General features: G+C 32.4%; 1 protein-coding gene across 23 annotated transcripts in view; it reads left to right on the top strand.

Moving 5' to 3' along the window:
- LOC129807149 (1-phosphatidylinositol 4,5-bisphosphate phosphodiesterase classes I and II) overlaps nt 1-20,736 on the top strand; it is a 204,609-nt gene that overhangs the window by 78,164 nt on the left and 105,709 nt on the right. For all 23 annotated transcript variants that reach the window (XM_055856221.1, XM_055856232.1, XM_055856210.1 and 20 more), the window contains exon 4: nt 13,479-13,616. In XM_055856221.1, the coding sequence (XP_055712196.1) occupies nt 13,479-13,616 (138 nt within the window). The remainder of the gene's footprint in view (nt 1-13,478; nt 13,617-20,736) is intronic.

Raw genomic sequence — 20,736 nt, 5'->3', positions numbered from 1 at the left:
CGAATAGCTCTTTCTATCGTGAGTTCGAGGACTTCGCAAAGCTAGGACACTTTGCCACTTCTTTTCGAAAATAATTTGAAGGTTTGAAAAGTACATTTCCGTAAACATTGTAAAAATTGTCTGCAATAAATTTCCATCAGGAAGAAATTTCCTATTAAAATATTTTAAATATGAATAATTTTCTGATTAGACCCAATGATAATACGAATTATAATTGAAATTCCACAAATTGCTCCGTTCTTACTGATACTTTCCCCAAAATTTTTGAGAATTTCTACAAAGTCAGCTTTTAGAAAACAGATTGAAAAATACATTTCTCATCGAGATATAGGAAAATAGTTTTCGGTGAACTTTTAAAGCGGTAATAATGTTCCTATAGAAAAAGTTCTGAATTGAATAGATAATCTTTCAGCTTTTCTGAGAGAACTAGTGAAAAAATAAGGCATCCGCTTTGGAAAAAGCTCCAGATTTTCTTACTTTAAATTTTTATTTATGTTTTATAAACTCAAGAAACTTTGGGTGTCTCACACTTTAACTTTGAAGGAAATTATGTTTAAATAAAAAAAGACCTCTAATAGTACTTACAGTTTCATAATTAATGTGAAGAATCCTTTTATTTCCTGAATTTCTCGTTCAAAAAAAAAAAGGAAACCAAGTTCGTATCCAGTTTTCACATGACAAAATTAATAAGCTCTAAAGTCTAGATTTAGAACTACAATAGGTATAATTAAAGAGTTTGCTATAAAAAGTTATAATAAATTCATGGAATATTTCCTAAAGAAAAGTGACTTGCTAGAGAGTTAAAATATTCCAAGAATTGTTCTTTTCCTTACATTCTTAGCCATATGGAAAATTTGTATGGGATGAAGTTCTGTGCAAACATTTCTTGTACATAAATTTCATAAAGTCAAAGAAACTTGTCTTTTAAAGCCATCTTCAGCTGAATTAATATTTAGCGCAAATATAATTTATCATGTACGAACAAATAGTCACATTTATTTGTTTTTTTTTGAATTCAAACGAAAGTCAATTCAAAATTAGGCAAATAATACTGGATAAATTTTCACATATATATATTTTACGAACTTGTAATAAAAAAGTTGTATCAATTTTCAACTTGTGGATTAGGTTGCATGTTCGGTAATACTTGAAATTTGACTTTTTTTTTTATTTATTTTAAAAATATTTATATTACTACTGCTTTGTAATTCAATAAAAAAAGAATTCAAATGAAGTAATTTAAATGATTGTTGTGTTGATTTTAGTTATTGAATTCGTAACAGAATTTCCAGGTCATCAATTTACAAATGTCATTAACAATTCATACGATAAATTTCCGTATACTCAGAAAAAAGCGAGTAAAATTTCACTTGAATCGATGTTAAATTAACTCTTTTTCGTTGTGATTTTCGATTACATTAACTATAAAAGTTGTTTCAACTTTTTTGTCTTGAAATTTATATGGAAAAAAGTTATAATAACTTTTTTTTTAAGACCGAAAATAACTCGTTTTGAAGGTGAAAATAACTCATTTTAAGAAACAAAATAATTCTTTTTAAGAGTTAAAATAACTCTTCTCGATATTCCAAAATGAATAGATTTTGCCATTTTGTGTTTATTTTCTGTTTTCTTTTCATTTTATCATTTTCTTTATTCATTTTTTACTTGATTTCGAGGTTCCTATATTCCGAGATACTCGCAAATGATGCACTGCAAAGGTTTTCATGAAAAACATAAACTTGCTCAAACGAAAAGCATCTTAACTGAAGTATTTTTTTAAACCGAAAAAAATTAACCGCATACTTCAGTCGAGATGAAATTTTGCATCGAAAAAAATGTAATAAGTTCATCGATATCCGTCGAGTTTATTCAAATGGTACGTAGAGTTGTTTGAACTTTAACATACTAAAATTTACAACTAAAAATAGTAACGAGAGTAACCAATTACATCAATATTCTGCGAGTTAATTCAACTCAGCGATAGAGTAGTTTTAATTTTACAGTTTTTTTTCTTAATGTACAAATACATCCTTTTTGCTACTGAGGGCAATTTTGGTAGTATAATTTCAGGTGGGAATTTGCATAAAATTTCCTACTTTATTTATGCAAATTTCGCCTGCCAAATGATTTTTTTTCAGTCGGAATTTATGGAAAAAGGTAAAATGGGATTTTTCAGTATATCTATCTACTATCTGATATAAGGTACTTAGCCTGGAGCCTGGTCAAAACAAGTTAACTCTTTATAGGCATTTGTGTCAATACGTCTAAGAAAAAATAACTTTGAATTCTGCTTTTCTTCATTATTTAATTTTTGTTTTTTCTCTCATAAACCAGAAAATTCGATTGTGTAGAATAGTAATCTAAAACCATAATTTCATTAATTTTTTGAAACTATGATCAGGCAAAATTTGTTTACCTATTTTTGAAAATGCGTAAAATTAAAATTAAGAACAGTTTTCCCAATGTAGTCCCAAAAATGTAATTAATTTAAGTAGTTCGATTTGTATATTAAAAAATGGTACGTTTTATCAAAGTGGTTGGATAGATTTCATATCGGCACAAAAGGGTTATGAGATTGATGTTTTGCGGGAACTGGCATCAAATGGAATGTTATGCTGAAAAGGCTGAAAAGCATCACAATTTGCCTATTTTGGTTTGTATCAAAAAAACAACACTGATTTCCGATTTTACCTCGTTTCCTAATAGCAATATTTACATCTTGCCGAATTTCCTTTGATTTTGGAATTCTGATTGATTCTGAAAGGATAGAAGCAGATTTATATAACTCGTGATACTGGTGATTACTTACGAAATATTTCACGGTTTTCATTTACATTCCAATGATTCAAGGTAATGGGATTCGGTTGGATTGATGTATAACGCAAAACATAGAGATGTTATGAGTTTTGGGAATTGAAGGTGTATTTCTGTTTAATAACTAAACTTGAAATTTTCTTGTAACTTTTAATGTATTCGTACTAGAATTTATAAATAAAATTTCAGGGTATGTTAACATGATAATACAGCGTGAGGTTTTTTTAAGTTGTTGATCCTTGTTTATTTTATAAAATAAATAATATCTTCAATTTTATGGAGGTATGATTTTAGTTATTTATTTTGTTGAACATCTTTGATCAAAATAAAGGCTTCAGATCTAAGGTTAACCATATAGCTCCATACTTGTATAATTTTTCATCAAATAAGACTTTTTTTTAGAAAATTTTGATTCAAGTTTAGATATTAAAGGCAAAGAATCTCTTGGATCTTTATAACCCACTAAAATTTCAGGACCTATTCAGGACTCCTGCGGATTCGGAAACTAGACTAAATCTAGAGTCTAATACGGGCTTCAGACTTAATGCTTAAGCGGTCCTCAGACTCGAGGTTTAGCCCAGTTTCCGACGGGCTCAATATCCTAAATAGCAACTAATTTTACTGCTCTTTCAGAATGTAATAGGTCATTTGTCCTTAATAATCCAATACTAAGTCAAATTTTTGCAAAAATCTTGATTGTTGAAAAATTAGAGCAGTTAAGTCATATGGCTAAGTCCCAGGTTTGAAGCCCGTATTAGCGAATATGGTTTAACTGTTCTAATTTCTTATGTATCACGCTATTTTGGAAAAATGTGACCAGGAATTGGGTTATTAAAGATAAATTAGGGGAAACTGGGGCAAAACCAAACACGGGGTAGCACCAAACACTAATTTTTATTTCTAAACTACTTGGACTATCTCGACCATTTCTTTATTGAACAAGTATCCCTATAATGCCCATAATTTTCTATAAGTCTTGTCCTCTGAAGTAGAATATCTGATTAAAAAATCGCAGTGTTTGCTGCTACACCATGTTTAATGGTGCCTCAGTTTCCCCTACTTATTAGGTTCTCAAAAAATAATAAAATTGCTCGCTATTAAGGATTTTAAGGTCTTCGGAAACTAGGCTAAACCTCTAGTCTAAAGACCGCTTAACTGGTATACTACGCTGGTATAATATGGTATAATATACTGGTATATTATGCTGGTTTTAGGATTATATTTTAAATGATTCTTAATGTATTCTGTATATCATCTTGTCAAAATATTTCATGGTAAAATTCTGCTACTTTCATAACATTCAAACAATTGCCGAAAGAATGAGCAAAAAAGTATGAACGCCAAAAGTATGAAAACTCTGTTCAATCGATTGGTTTAATCACATCACAAAAACATTTGTATAGGTATGTCGTTTTATATTGCAATTTGTAAATTCCATACACTTTTTTTGCCAAATGCAAGTGCAAATGCATTGAGTGCAATAGTGGAATAATTAGAGGGGATTTCATTCATAATTCTCTGTGTGATACTTGTAAGAGGAGAACATATGTATAATTTGTGAGATTAAAGCAATTTGCAAAAAGAGGAGATTTGAAATGTTAATCCAGAAAAAAATAGTACTTTTAGGTTCACATTCCTCTCGTTCAGTAATAACCTTCCCGATTTGAGAGCTCTCTCCGGTAGAGGTTTTTCCTTTACCGATTCGAAGGTATATCAGAGAGAACTTACCTAAAAAACCGTTGGAAATTCGAACGTTTAAACCGACGAGTTACACAAAAGTGAGCAAGTTCATGAAAAGGACATTTATTTCACTAAAATTGCGATTAGAACGTTCTCCCATCCTGAAATTCCACAAAACTACAGAAAAATTTACTTTTTGAAGCAAACATTTGCACACTGTTGTTGACATTGTTGACGATTGAAGTGTCAAGAATATCGAAATTCGAAATGGCAGAACAATCTGCGCTAAAGCGGCGAGTACGTGAACTTGCAATTTAGGCTTCCGGTAGATTTTCGAATGGGTTTGGCTTGGCTTTGGAGTGGCTTTGTCTCTTCGAAAGGTTATTACTGAACAGAGCCATGGGGTGGATTTGTGAATGCGATAGTAATAGAAAATGTGATGGAAGAAGATATTGTCAGTAAAATGAAAAACGTTATGGGAAAAGGTGTGGAAATATTATTAGTATTCCAGCAGACATCGGAAAGATTCAAACAAACCTACAGTATAGTAGTATGCTTAACAATGACGTCAATGTTCTACCCCATCTATGTTCATTTCCTCTTCCTGCTGCCACTCTTGCGTATAGTTATCTTAACACCTTATAGGCCACATAAATTCTATCCCTATACCCACCACTTGTAGAATCCATTTCAATGCACACATTATACACAATTCCCTTTTCGCACGTTCCCAGCTCGTGTTGTCTGAGAGACTAGCATACCGTGAATAAATGTGGGGTAGAACGCGGAATTAGTAAACATTTTCTTCTAACTCGCACTTCTATGTTAAAAGGGCTGAAAGTATACCTTGAAGACTGAATTACAACAATCTTAAAACATCCTCAATCGTCAAAGCCCTTAAAAACTTTCAACGGAATGTTGATGGTAGGGTTTTCATGTGAGACTTGATATGGTTATATGGCATTACACAGAGCAATGTGGCATTCTAGCAATACAGAAACCATTTTATCTACTTTCGCCAGCCACATTCTAAAACTTGCTTTCGTATCACACATAAATTACATTTCAACATATACCTCCATCACAAACTAAATTCTGTGATATTGTTTGTTGTCTAAAATGTCAAAATAGGAAGACATTGTGCTTTCAGCAGTAAATCATGCTGAACCTGTCCTTAAGTAACAGATCTTCCTATTTATGGATATATTTTAATGACATAATCAATAACGAAAGGAATTTTGATTTTCTATTCAAAAATTATAACAAGGAAATAAAGTTCAAGAGAGAGTGAAGTACAGCGGAGCCCGGGATTATGCGTATTTTCGAGACCGAAACAAATCGCGCTAAATGGCTTTATACATGCAGAAAATTTGCATAACTTCAGGAGATTTGTTTCGAATAGGGGAAACTGGGGCACAACCAAACACGGGGTAGCACCAAACACGGGGTAGCACCAAGCACTACGAGTTTTTAATAGGACATTCGACTTCAGAGGACAAGACTTATAGACATTTTTAGGCATTATAGGGATGCTTTTCCACTGAAGAAATGGTCAAGATAGTCCAAATAGTTTAGAAAAAATAATTAGTGTTTGGTGCTACCCCATGTTTGGTGGTGCCCCATTTTCCCTTAAGTTACAGAAACGCCGTAGAATATGCAAAATATAATTAGCGCCGAACTTTCGGACTATTTTCAGCGCCAACGGTTCATAAGAAGTTCATTTAAAATTTACCGTCTTAAAAATTGCATACATTTAGGGGTATTTCAAAAATGATTTCACAAATTAGCTCCTACTGGTAGACAAAGATACATAGATGTGTTTGCATCGGTGGCAGTCAAAATCCCGAAAGCCAAAATCCCGAACGCCGAAATCTCGAAAAGGCCAAAATCCCGAATGTTCGAAATCCTGATAGGGATGAAATTATATGGAGGAAAATGTTTAGAATAATTTCCCAAGACACATAAGATTTCCTTTTGCCTCCAGCAAGCGCGGGTACAATCGTGGGAGTAGCTATGACTCTTTTAAGAATTCGGGATTTTGGCTTTGGGGATTTTGGCCCTTTCGGTATTTTGGCGTTCGGGATTTTGACTTTCGGGATTTTGGCTTTCGGGATTCTGACCGGGACCCGTGTTTGCATAATCCCATTTATGCTTAATCGCTATATGCATAATCTCGGGATCCCATGTACAGACATTTTCATTCGTGCTTTAATTTCGACGATCTATAACTGATGAAAATTTGGTAGTCATCCGGCGTTCGGGTAACGAAATATTCAACTTTTTCGAAAAAAAAATTACACGGTAAGCATAGGAAATAGCCAACTTCAGATGGCTCTCCTGAAAAGTTGTCATTCTGAGATAGAATAGTATGGAATGGAAACGTCGGTTTCTACGTTATGATTATTATTAATATTAAAGGCCCAAATAGACTCAGGCTGATCCTCGAAAATATTTTATACCGTAAAATTTTACAAAATAGAAAACACATTCAAAGGCCTTATAATTTTTGAGCCTAAACTAATAGTGCATTATGGTTTGGGATGATCCTACAGTCAATTTTTTCGAGCTAAACATTTTTGTGAATCAGCCTGAGTCTATTTGGGGTTTAACTTTGTATATAACATATCAAAGTGAAGTGCTGAAATTGTTAAATTCAATGTTTATGACCTAAAAATCCTTGTCATATTCAACTGATGAGTATGAGCCTAGTGTATACGAGTTCAAAAACATTCTCCGTACTTTCATCTGTACTTTATCCTATCTGTTTATATTTATTGGTTCATAAGCGAGTTGAATCGATTGGTATTTGTGAATTTAACCAAAATTTAGTTTATTGAACTGAATTTTCAAATAAAAGCTAATTCATCGATTCATTTACAGTTTATCAAACTCTTTCAATCATTTGGAACTTATTCTAACATGTTTTAGATTTAAAGAATTTTTAAATCAATCAAATTCAAATTTTTGAGATATCCCATAAACCTGGTTTCAGAGAAGACTGAAAGTCGTGTAAAAATATAAGAATTTTAAGCTACCAAGATGACAAATGAAGGAAGTTTTTGAAAAACCTATACACTGCTGGCAATAATCATAGCTCCACTTTTTCATACTGGAAAAACTTTGTACAAAGACCATTTGAAGGTATTTTCATACCGATATGAAAAATTTCCATTTGAATTTCATACCGTTAGAACTGTGAGTACTGTGATAGAATCTTTATCAAAATGGCGATTTTCAGGTGGCAATAATTATAGCTCCACTCAATAAATTCGGCTCCAGGGTATTTATTTTCAATCAGTGAAGGTAAATATCTTTAAGGAATTTAATTAATAACTTTATTAAGCTAATTAGAATCATTTTTATAAAGTTTTTCATGAATTTTGCTGAAATTTTGTAAGAAAAATGTTTAATGAACAAAAATATGGGATTAATTAGGGTCTTGAAAGGGATGGAAATTGACAACCAAAAAATTTCCATAAAATTGACAAGATACTATCACCTTTCATCCGAATTTGTCCATATAGCCGACATATATGCATTTTAAACCACTCCCAGGGCTAAAAATCTTCTTTTGTTAGAGGCAAAAGTGTTCAATTTTCCGTGTTAGAGTCGAAAAAGACAAGTTTTCTTCCGAAATTTGATGTAAAACAATGCTGACTGCTTATTCTCATCATGTGCTGTTGATTCTGCCCCAAAACAGAATTCCAAGTGACTAAGGGGGTCTTCAGAATACTGAAATAAAAAATTATCAAAAAGAAGCTTATTGCAGTTTGATGAATAGAAAGTGTTTTACGTCATTTAAGTGGTTTAAAATTATTTTTTCAGACAGAAAACTAGTTAAGACAAAACCTATCAATTTTTTTATTCGAAAAAATAATGTTGTACCATTTATATTAGGTAAAACACCATCTGTTCATCAAACTGCAAAAAGCTTCTTTTTGATAATTTTTTATTTCAGTATTCTGAAGACCCCCTTAGTCACTTGGAATTCTGTTTTGGGGCAGAATCAACAGGACATGATGAGAATAAGCAGTCAGCATTGTTTTACATCAAATTTCGGAAGAAAACTTGTCTTTTTCGACTCTAACACGGAAAATTGCACACTTTTGCCTCTAACAAAAGAAGATTTTTAGCCCTGGGAGTGGTTTAAAATGCATATATGTCGGCTATATGGACAAATTCGGATGAAAGGTGATAGTATCTTGTCAATTTTATGGAAATTTTTTGGTTGTCAATTTCCATCCCTTTCAAGACCCTAATTAATCCCATATTTTTGTTCATTAAACATTTTTCTTACAAAATTTCAGCAAAATTCATGAAAAACTTTATAAAAATGATTCTAATTAGCTTAATAAAGTTATTAATTAAATTACTAAAAGATATTTACCTTCACTGATTGAAAATAAATACCCTGGAGCCAAATTTATTGAGTGGAGCTATAATTATTGCCACCTGAAAATCGCCATTTTGATAAAGATTCTATCACAGTACTCACAGTTCTAACGGTATGAAATTCAAATGGCAATTTTTCATATCGGTATGAAAATACCTTCAAATGGTCTTTGTATTTTTTTTCAAAAAAAAAAAATTTTTCAAAGTTTTTCCAGTATGAAAAAGTGGAGCTATGATTATTGCCAGCAGTGTATGAGCATTTCTAAGCGATTGGAATCTAATCTTCTCAGGAAATATTATTAAAATATTGTTCTTATGCTCAAAAGGTTAAATTAAAAAAAATATGTTTAAAAAAAATAGGTATACGCCTTTTCTAGTTTTTAAAACCTATAGAACCTATAGAACCCATTGAAATAGTGTTATAATTATATTTAGGTTGATGTTTGCATATGAAAAGAAATTTTCACGTCTCAAAGTAACCAATTTAATCTCATGATCTTAATCTATGGTTTACCGGATTTCTTTAGAAAGCTTATTACAGGGAGAGTAAAGTATTAGAGAGTCGGTAGACCTTTTTGCTAAGTACAATAGAGGTTTTAAGATTCATTGTTGCAAAATTATTCATCCTCAGAACGCTCAGAACTAATGAGTTATAGAGAATTGTGAGAGAGAATAAATGAATTATGCGCTTGATATGAGGTTATCTATTCATCAGGTATGGTAAACTTTGCTGATGAAGCACTAACAATAGCCCAGAGGATGGGGAGCAATTTAAATTTTCGCATATGTCACATGCGCTGTGTATATATCTGGAGAAATTATCTCTGGCATCATTTTATAGAGATGTGTATTTAGTCCGGGTTTGGGGAGTATAGGCAAAATATTTACTTACATTGTGTCATTTAATAAATTGATGGTAAAGCCGGCACGTTGTGCGATAGTGACTATGGGAATAGAGAGGACTGAAAGTATATTCACATGTAGAGTCCTTTTCAAAATGTAAACATTTCATAGAAAATTTCCCACCTGTTTCATATATATGCTGAGTTACATATTTTATGTGTTTCTCACTTATTTTATGTTTGACTTTGTGGTAGGATGTACGGAGAAAGGAATAGAACGGAAATTATCGCTTTTATGCTGTCGTGTTTGTTCAATTACGTGTAGAGGGTACATGGATTTGAAAAGTGGGCTTTATGGGTGGCAAAGCATAAGTGGCGACTTGTCGGCTGTGGTTGAAGTTAACAAAAAGAAGAAAAAAAAGTTTGAAAGCTTCTCATACACAAACATGTAAATGGATCCATGCTAAATGTAAATGGGAGAAAGTCAACCTACGTTAGGCATCTTAGCATGGAAAATATATATATATATATATATTATGTGTCGTAGGTAAATATTAAGCTTATGCCCCAAGCGATACTTTTCTTGACACTTTCAGAACAATACAAAAATTTATCTCTATATTTAGCTTTTTGCCATTGTTTTTATTGCTGTTCTAAGCATTCAAGTATGTCTCAGAGACTATTTAAAGTTTTTATTGCAATGATTTAAATTTATCCATATATAGCACATATTACATGATATGGGATTGTTTTTGAAATTCTTTTGCAAGGTTATATGATATTTTGGCAAACATCATCCCAAACATATTTTCATCCTGCCATGTAACGTAAAAAAATATTAATTGAATTTTATGTCTCTTCTCCACAAAATCCATCAATAATGCATCATGTCAGAATGAATATAAATTTTGGAATTTGTTGTGGTATAAATTGAAATTTGATGAATATCTGTTGAGAGGGAAAAGGGATATTGAATTATTTTCGTGAACATTTTGAATTGATAAATATTTTAGAGTTCTTTAAGAATGTTCTTTTTATTTTTCACACCAAGAGTTATAGTTTATGTAATCAACGGTTTCATTTTCCAATCAAATTTAGTTGAAGAATTACACATTTTTGCAAGCGAAAAATATACAAATTACTACTATTTATTGTGTGTACTTGGTGTAATACGATTATTGCAGTCCATTTCATTTCTAACTATTATCGTAGCTAACAATACAATTTTCAGACGAAAATTGAAGTTTACGACGATTGTCGTATGATGGTTAACACAATAAAAATGAGTTGAAATTTCTTCGTTGAATTCCCGAAAATTCGACTACAATAATAATAAAATAAAATAAAATGAACAGATAAACCTATATCAGTTTATTGTAGGTAAGATTCTTAACGTGAGAAAAGTCGGATTGCATGCAAATTCGATTTGATGAGAGGTATTATATAGCAATTTAAATTCACTTTTCTGAAAAATTGCAAAACTTTTATTTAAATCAAAATAATATAGGATGTAAATGGTCTGACAGAAAGATGATAGTGGAATATAAACCAGAATCTCTTCTATAATTTTGCCCCAAAACTTGATCTTATCGGTTGCTCGGTAGCCGAGATACGGACGAGATGTGACGAACTACGACAATATCAAAGAATGATTTAATTTTTGTTGTCGAGATTTTCCCCCGATAGCAAAATAGAGCCTGGCTGGTGGATTCCTTTCCGTGTTTGCGAGAAATTCATATTTCCCGCCTCTCACTCCAAACAAGGTCTTTTACTGGCGGTATAGTTCTATTGTCCGTCATGTTGGGAATTGGCTGACAGGAGACACTGAGGCCATTTACACCGCCACATTGGATTGAGATTGAATTGTCCCAAAATCGGGTTTTGGGACAATTCAGTCAGAATCTAATACCACAGTCTAAATGACCTCAATGAAATCGTTTAGATTGCGGCCTTAGATTAAGACTTAATTATCCTAAATCCGGTTTTGGAACAGTTCAATCCCAATCTAATGCGGCGGTGTAAATAGTCTCACTGACTGTTAGTCAGTTAGTAACATGGCCTGGAAGAGTTCGGACGGGGGCACAGAGTTGGGCCGCTGCCCGGAGCAATTGGCCGCGATAAGCCTTGGTCTCCACGACGAATCATTCAGGGCAAAAGCCCGGCTACATTTTGTAAGAATTTTCACTAACCTACAGCTAGATCATTTATTCTAGTACATTTTTTCAATTTTATAGAAGAGATCTTATTAACTTGGTCAAAAGAAATATCGTGATCTAAGATTTGGGAGTGAGTGGGAAGAGGGAGGGACTAAAAACGCCTTGCCCTTCCTAGCCAAAATCATTCTCTTTTGGAAGATCTTGAATATGCTCCATTTTGAAGATGTTTCTAGGGACACTTCGTAATTCTATTCCAATCATATTGCATAATTCCCTATACCAGAGGGGTGACATTAGCTTTGAAAAATGCAACCGGTTTTAATCTAATTTTTTCCCTGTTTTCGTACACATTTCACAAGATATATCTAAAACTACGTAGGTTGCTAATTTAGGGGTTTCGGTTGCCTCTTCGTTATTAAATTGACTTTTATTTTGTATTAGTATTTTTTGCTAATTCATCCTACATTGACAGAAAACAGCTAATAAACTCAAAACTTTTATCGGCTCGCTAGAAACATATGGGAAACATAGGAAATGTCATGACCCTGCCCTATACTATTTTTAAAGTTTAAAACTTCAAAATGTATTATGGAGAATATTTCTTTATCAATAGGGATAAGCGGTTGAAAATGAATGAATGAATGAATTTCTTTACTAATTTTAAAGGTTTTTGAGTCCTAGACCGATTAAACCGATCTTAATGTGGATCAGTAATAAACTAGTTAGTCTAAAAGTCCAAACGACAAGATATATAAACTTTGGGCTTTCGATGACGCTCAATTTTCATTTTATCCAGTTTAATTTTAAAGTAGGAGAAAAAAAACCAATTTCAAAGTTGCTCCAATTCTAATGTGCCCCACTTAACCCTATTCATTCTGTATTTTTTTAGGAGATTAACAAAAACTTTTCTAATTTCTACAAACCTTTTTAAGTTTGTATTTTCTTGAAAATTCTTAAAATCATCTATGAAATAAAGGAAATCGGTAAAGTAACAAAATTAAATACAATCGCAATCGAAATTGTTAACACGAGCACTCTGCGAATTTTCTTTTTCAATTGTTTTGGTATATATTTTGTAACAAAGTGACTGGTGCATCCAAAGGGATTTAACGATATGTAATACTTTGCTAGTCGATGAAAAAGATGTCCTTTTTTTGGCGGGGACACGAAGTACATCGGTTGGCATTTACAATTTGTCATGTTTTTTTTTTATCCTTTTGACAATGTCAGACGAGAGATGGTAATGGATGGGAGCTTTTGCAAAATAAATGGTATATTTCGGTTTCAACTTTCTGCGGATATTCACACCCTGAGTTTGCTCAAGAGATAAATATGCAAGGCCATACATAAATTGTACCGGAAAATCGCAATAAATCACGTAAAAATTATAACATTTGCTCGAATACAACCACTTATTTCATCCTATGGTCTTTCTACGTGTTGGAACTGCAAATGAAATAATTATATTGGATTTACTCAGGGAACATGCTTCTTTGTATTCCCTCATTTTCTTTCACATTTTCTATCATGGATGTATTTGATCGAGTGAATTATTCAGTGATATCCAATGAATAAATGCTTTTTTCTTCTGCAGGATACAAAATTGCGCCAAATCGTCACGATGGGTTCACAGGATACACTGGAGGAGAAAACAGTGTCTGTTTGCTATGGTGCGGATTTTGTAAACGTGACATTTATCAATTTCTGCTGCACACGAAAAGATATTGCACAGGTAAGTCTTATTTTTCCATTTATATTTCAGTGCGGTCTATTGAGCAAAAAGGATAAAGGATGGAAATATTTTTCTATCAAACCAATTTCATCGGTTAGAATAACGATTTAATATGATATTTTTTGACATATTGTCATTTTGACAGTTGTTTTCTGTCACTGTCAAATTGGAAAAATACAGAAAAATGACTGACACTGTGTCTATATACGTGTCAGAAGTCACACTAAAGTGCGATAAAGTTAAATTGTGTGAGATCTTGCTATTTACTCAACTAAACGATTTATTTGAAAAATGGTTGTGGTTTCCCCAAAGAAAATACAAAGGGGAAAACGTGCTTGGGAGAAATTTACAAGGGACATCAAATATCCTCGAAAGAAAAGTTCAAAGGATAAATTTGTGCTCGTTTTATCATGCTATAAATATTCATCTCTTATGGCCCTTTTTTTATATATTATGTATATAATAATATTCCTGACTTTTTATATTTTTCTGACCCCATTTGCTTAAATCGATTATAATATTTGTGAAATAAGAGGACGAGAGAGTGTGATAAAGACAGGAGTTTGTTGAGAAAAATGAGATTTTTTCCTTTGATTCGAACATCAAATGAATTCAATGTTAAAAATAAGAAAACTTTGAATGTTCTATGCTTTTTTTTCCTTTCATCCATTACTCCAAGTTGAATGACTAAAAATAACCTTATGTTTTGTGTCGTAAAGGTGATTAGGGGAGACATAAAAGAAGCCCGCAAAAGGTAGAAAGATTGTGGTAGAATCAGGATTTGATGTATCTTAGGGCGCGCATACACGTTATAAAAAGAAAAAGGAAAAAAAGGTCGGTCAGGGATTGAGGAACAATGAGATATTCTTGTAAATTGCGATATTGATTGTCAATGGGGTTTTGTGATTATGGGATGTTAAATGTACATAGAAAAGGATGCAGAGATTAAGGATAATTCAAGGTGGAGTTCAATTTAATGCTGAGCTTTCTGGACTTGGATGTTTTATGGCACATGAGAAAGTAATAAGAAAAAAAATCAGGAATGCAAGACATGATTTTTATGTTTATTACTATGAATAGAAGGAGGAAAAAAAACTGTGAATCCACTTTGCACTCAATTATTTGCATTTCTTTATCATGTTTGCTTCTTTTAGAGTTTCTCTTTCAAACCCAGGCATATAGTGGTTTTCAAGGCTTGAAAAAGTGGGGTATGAGTGGCAAAAAGCACTGTATATACAGGGACTTTTAAGGGGAAAAAGCTTTAGTCATAACCATTTTATTCTCTTTCACACTATTATCGCCACAATTTCATTTTGTGGAAAATCTTTATAGGGCTCTAACCGGTGGGTATAAACTTTTCATGGCAATTATTGAAGTTCTTCTTCTGTTCCCATTTTCTTGACTTTACCACCCACAATTTTCCTTTTCCGTATAATATGTGAATTTTTCAAATACACCAATAACACTTGAGCAAAATCCTTTAACACTTCCTTTGCTTCAGCAAAATGTGAATTTGGCTTTTTTATGCTATTTGGCCATGTTATAAAATTACAATTTGAATTTTGAAATTTAAAGATATCACATACAAATAGCGTCTTTAAGTTTGAATACGTTTTTTTATTGTTCTAAATTTAAGGAGAGAAAGGTAAACGTGGATATAGTGATATAGGTATACAAAGATAGATATTTTTTAACAATTTTTTTCCATTTCATCTGCAAACGAGCAATGTACTCACGTGATTTTATGCTCTACTTCCTCCATTATAAGAAAAACGAGGAAAACTCAAAGGAAAACGGATATTTAGTTTTTTCACAAGCTCACAGAAGGCATGAAAAATTTATAAAAAGGATATACTTATAGAAAATTCACCGCTATACCATCCTATCGAAGCATATTTTCTATTATCTTGAAGGAAAATGTACTTTTTTTAGAGCCATTTTCTAAAACATAATTTTATGATAGTTCTCAGATGTTCTGAAGCAAATTTTAACAGATTTCAATTTTCCGTATTTTAGGTTTCGAAAGTGACAGAAATATCCAACTATGATGTATTTTTAGCTGTTGTAGAAATTTATTATATTCCTCAGGGGGGTGACATTTGCTCTGAAAAATGCGACCGATTTCAGTGTAAATTTTTCCCTGTTTTCGTACACATTAAACGAGATATCTTCAAAACCACGTAGGTTGACAATTTGGGGTTTTCGGTTGCCTCTTCGTTATTAAATTAGCTTTTATTTTGTATTTGTATTTTTTGTTAATTCATTCTACAATGACAGAAAACAGTTAATAAACTCAAAAGTTTTTTCGGCACGCTAGAAACATATGGGAAACATAGGAAATGTCATGCCCCTGATATTCCTCATCGACTTTGTCACAGACATTTTTCTCTATCGTAACGAAAAAGGGACAATGGATTCGTGTTCATCGAATAGATTTTAAAAAAATTTACAAACTGATTTTTTGAAATCTGTGCATTATTTCTTGAATAATTTGGATCCTTTTGTTATACGGTCTTTGGATTCAGACTTAAGCTTTATCTATTTGATTTAACTGGTTTTTTCTAAGCTTTCACAGTGTATAACAGTTTAGAACAAATTTTCAATGTCAAATTTTACATGCCAAATATTTTCGAGACAAAGCCTGAGTCTATTTTGGCTCTAAGCAATTGCATCGATTTTTTTTCAGCATCTAATTACCCTTAATACATCACATCTAAGTGATTTCGAATAATAATGACAATGATTTAACTGTTCTAATATCTTAACAGATTAAATTATTGGAAAATTTTCCTCTTAGATATGATGTATTAAGGGTAATTAGATGTTGGAAAATCTCTGCAATTGCTTAGAGCCAAAATAGACTCAGGCTGGGCCTCGAAAATATTTGGCATGTAAAATTTTACACTGAAAATTTTGTTCTAAACTGTTGTACACTGCGAAAGCTTAAGAACATCTATTAGAGAACCTTTGCTTAAATTTCTTTTACCTAATTCTTTATTACCAAATTTTATAAGCTAAGTACTCTCGAAGATAAGTCTGATTTTTAGGGCCCTTATTGATTGGCAATTTTAGATCTTAGTCTGATCACTAATTAAACTCACAAATAGATTCAGGCAGAGCCTTTCAATATTTAGCCCGTATAATTTAGCGGTAACGAATTAGTCCAAATTATAATACCACCCCCATAGCAAGTTGTCCATTTTATATGGGAGCTATTTGAAGCCAGTTACTTTACTCAGTCCACAAACACAGGTGAAAGTCATTTAGACAGAAATTTAGTATATTATTTATCCCTTCAGAGTGATCAGTATCTTCTAAAAAGAGATCACTTACCACTTTTGAGACATTTCGCGTAATGGTTGCGAATGCAAAGGAATAATGATAAAGGGAAAAGGCCCATAATTAAGGACAGGGTGCATCTACACATCAATGCAATGTTCCAAGTTTGAAGTGCGATATATTTAATACTAATACATTGAATATTTAATAATATCACTCAAAAAAAGCGAGGAGAAATTGTTAGTACTTCACCACAGCTGAATAAGACTGAAACACGAAGCTCTGTCATATTTTTCGTAAGCAATTGCTTGCACTGAAATTTCAACAAAGCGATTTTAACTCAAATCATATCTAAAACTTGACAAATTTAGTGTTAAAATCTTCAAAAAAAAAAAAAAAACTAATAGGGTGGAGTCTACACTTATGGATGCTATACACTTATGGACAGCGTCCAAAAGTCTTAATTTCTCACGTTGAACAGATTTCGAAAAGTTATAAAATTATTAGTTTATGATGTAATTTTTTTAATTTTTCGAAATTTATTTAATGTAATAACTGAAGTTTTTTGCGTTGTCCATAAGTGTGTATAACATCCATAAGTGTAGGCTCCACCCTATTTAGATAAAATTCATTATTCATCAAATATTGGAATAAAAATCCATAATTTTAATCAATTTATTTTGGCATTGAATAAATGAGCAGTAAAAAGTTAAAATTGATCAGTAACAAAAAATTTTGAAACAGTTATATTATCGTCCAAATTTTGGCAAAGGGAAAATAAAGGGCTTTTCAGTCTATATGGAACTATTTTAAATGTTAAATATATAAAATAGACCCATTTTTGTAAAGATTTAAGGTTTTTACTGACCATAATCAGATATTTTACTTCTCATTTTTAATTTTTTACTGCCCATTTTGAAGTTTTTACTGCTCGTTTGTTTTTTGCCATTTATTTTTAGTGTCCAATTTTACACTCAAAGTGTCCAAATTTAGAAACTGTCCAAAATTATGAGCTCTTCTCCTGTTTGTGTGTAAGCTTTGGCTTCAAATTCACAGGCCTAGTGCTAGGGGGGAGGGGGTGTATGAAACACTAAAATAATTGAGGTAGGGAGACCGGGACAGAATTAGTCAGAATTGGAATTAGATAGTAGGGTGTTGTAGTTTTCCTTAAAAAAAAATATTAAGCAAACTACTAGATATTTATTCAGAGTAATTAACGCCCTTCCTATTCATTGAATTATTCATTAGTTTAATTCAGACATGTTTTTCGCAAATTATAGATAAAGAAAAATTGCATTTTCCGGCTAATTCTGCTTCGGTTTTCTCTAATAGGTTCAATTGAAGTTCAAATATGTGAATGAAATGCAATTCGATGTTACGTATGAAACTACCCCTGTATGAAAGTGCCTCAAGTCCTCTTTCTGATGTTTAATGATTTGAGTGATTGAAGATTAATACAGGCGGTGGATAACCAATAAACATTATCCAACATATTGCCTCTAGATATTTGTTAGAACGTCATTCACAAAAGAGCTCGTACGGTGTTTTTATGCCGTACCCATGAATTTGTGCGAATATTCTGACTATAAAAGAGGAGCGTTTTTGAGAAAGTAGAAAATCAATTTCAAGTTTGATGATAGATCAATTTGATGGGATTTCACAGCACTTACATACAGAGCTTAGGGAATAAATTTTTTTTCGAAACTTCAGGCGAATTTTTAAAGAAACGATTAAACTTGTATAATACAGTTCCTATATAATTCAAATGCATACTTTTTTTTAATTTTTAAGCCGATTGTATTAGAATAATTGAAATAATAAATATTTGTTATTTATGAAATGAAAGAAATAGGAATGAAGAATGAACATAAAGCCTTACAAATTATTCACGGACTTCAGTGAACGTGGGAAACGCCTACAAATTTTGAATAGAAAGCTTTCTGACTATATAAATAACGTATGAGAAAAGAAAGTGTAATTTATAGTGATTTCAATGGTGTTTGGTTTAACGTATCAGAAGGGTAGAAGAACAAAGAAAACTCATTATCAATCGATATTTGATTAATTTTACTGAAAGGGTTTCACTATCGGAAAAGGCTAGAACTTACACGCAGTATTTTTATTATATATCTTCATCCTGGCATAGGCTTGAGTCTTTTTTCTTTCCTTCTTCGACTTTTCTATACGAGCAGCAAAACTAATGAAGCCGAAGGGTTTCATTTAATTAATTAAATTGTTCAATGGTGAGTAGTATTTAGATGATGGAGAATAAAGGAAAAACTATTGTTTTCTCTATATTCCGCTCAATAGATTTTTTAAGTGTTCCTTGGAAAGAGTTCAAAAGAATTTCAACCGAATAGACTTTTTGTTCTGGATCGGATTTCAAATTAAAAAGAAATCAAGAAAAGAAAGTGTCAGTGGAGCATAACGCACTTAGTATATGCAAGGATTCTCGTAGATCATTGAAGCAGGGAAAAGTCAGCATAATCCAATTTGTATATTAATGTTTTCTCCCTTAAACTTTCTACAAATCTTCCTCCAATATGAAATGATGCCGATAGGAAAGCTAAAATGAAAAAGCTTTATGTTCTTGTATATGCCTCCTCTAACACGGTCTTCTCAGAAAATGTATGTGTAAGAGAAAGAGGAATGGAATTCAATTAGCCAAAGTAACCACGTTAGAACTTGTGCTTAGTTAGATAAATCGATCTGTATGCAAAATCCTTAAAAGCTCTCTGCAATTTGATTTGTTGAACTCAGGGAGAACGAAAGAGAAAAAGAGAGAGAAAAGTAGTTTGTTGTATATTGAATGTTTGAGAAAAAAGGAATTGCATGTTTTTACCCTTAACTGAAAAATGTTGACTTTCAAAGCCATGAAATTCACTTCTCAAGAGATTTTCTCATGAATATTTCCTTCCAACTTTGTCATGCTTGAACGTTTTACCTCTTAAGTGCTGTTCTGAGGGGTTTGTAATTTGCTTAGTAGCTGAATTTTGTTTTTCCTTATATTTAAATTCCTTCAATGTCTAATCGGAAGCTTTAAATAAAAAAAAACTATGCTTAAACTTGTAAAAGTTTTTTTTTAGGAAGCATTTTTAATTGGTGTAAATTAACTCATGGGGTTTACTATTAAACTCTATTACCGGTTGAACTGAAAGAGAATGCAGTATATGTATGTCAATTCGCTCTTTTCAACCGAACCTGTCGTCCATAGGCATAGGCACCGAAGACCGGAAAATTCGCCATTATGATTTTTTTTTACGTTAAAGTTCAACAACTCTGGACGATTTATTATTAAACCGATTTGGTCTGACTTGGATTATTTCTGGAAAAGTCTTAAAATTGGAATGGTATTCTATAAGAATTCTATGAGAAGGCGCATTATCGGACTTGTGCTCAAACGGCAGGAGATGTCATTTTCCGGTCTTCGGTGATCTTCTCCCGCATAATTTAACATTCCATAAACCGGATTTTCATCTTTTACTGCTCGAACTCCACGGAGAGAGCAGTGTAATTAACACCGCGTTTCAGACCATTTCTGTGATAAATGTCGTCACGCTATTTTCCGTCTGTTCATCAAGATGTCGCCAGCTCTAGAGGACAAACGGTTGAAGATAGCGACTTGGGTCCAAAGGGGAACCCCCCCATAAGTCAACCCCATGCCCCTCAGCACCCCCCTCCGCACTTCTCTCCTTCCCCTCCAAAACCACGTTTCTTTGGGATTACTGGAAAACGCGTCGTACGATTTTTTTCATTTTTGGATAGGGGAATGTTGGCATGGTTCGCCCAGAGTAAACCTTCAAACAACGCAAATTTTCTCTTTGTTTGCAAAGAGCTAGTT

This window comes from Phlebotomus papatasi, chromosome 3, assembly GCF_024763615.1.
Source record: "Phlebotomus papatasi isolate M1 chromosome 3, Ppap_2.1, whole genome shotgun sequence".
Lineage (NCBI taxonomy): Eukaryota > Metazoa > Arthropoda > Insecta > Diptera > Psychodidae > Phlebotomus > Phlebotomus papatasi.
The sequence above is the reverse complement of the archived record's forward strand: the minus strand, read 5'-3'. Positions and strand labels throughout refer to the sequence as shown.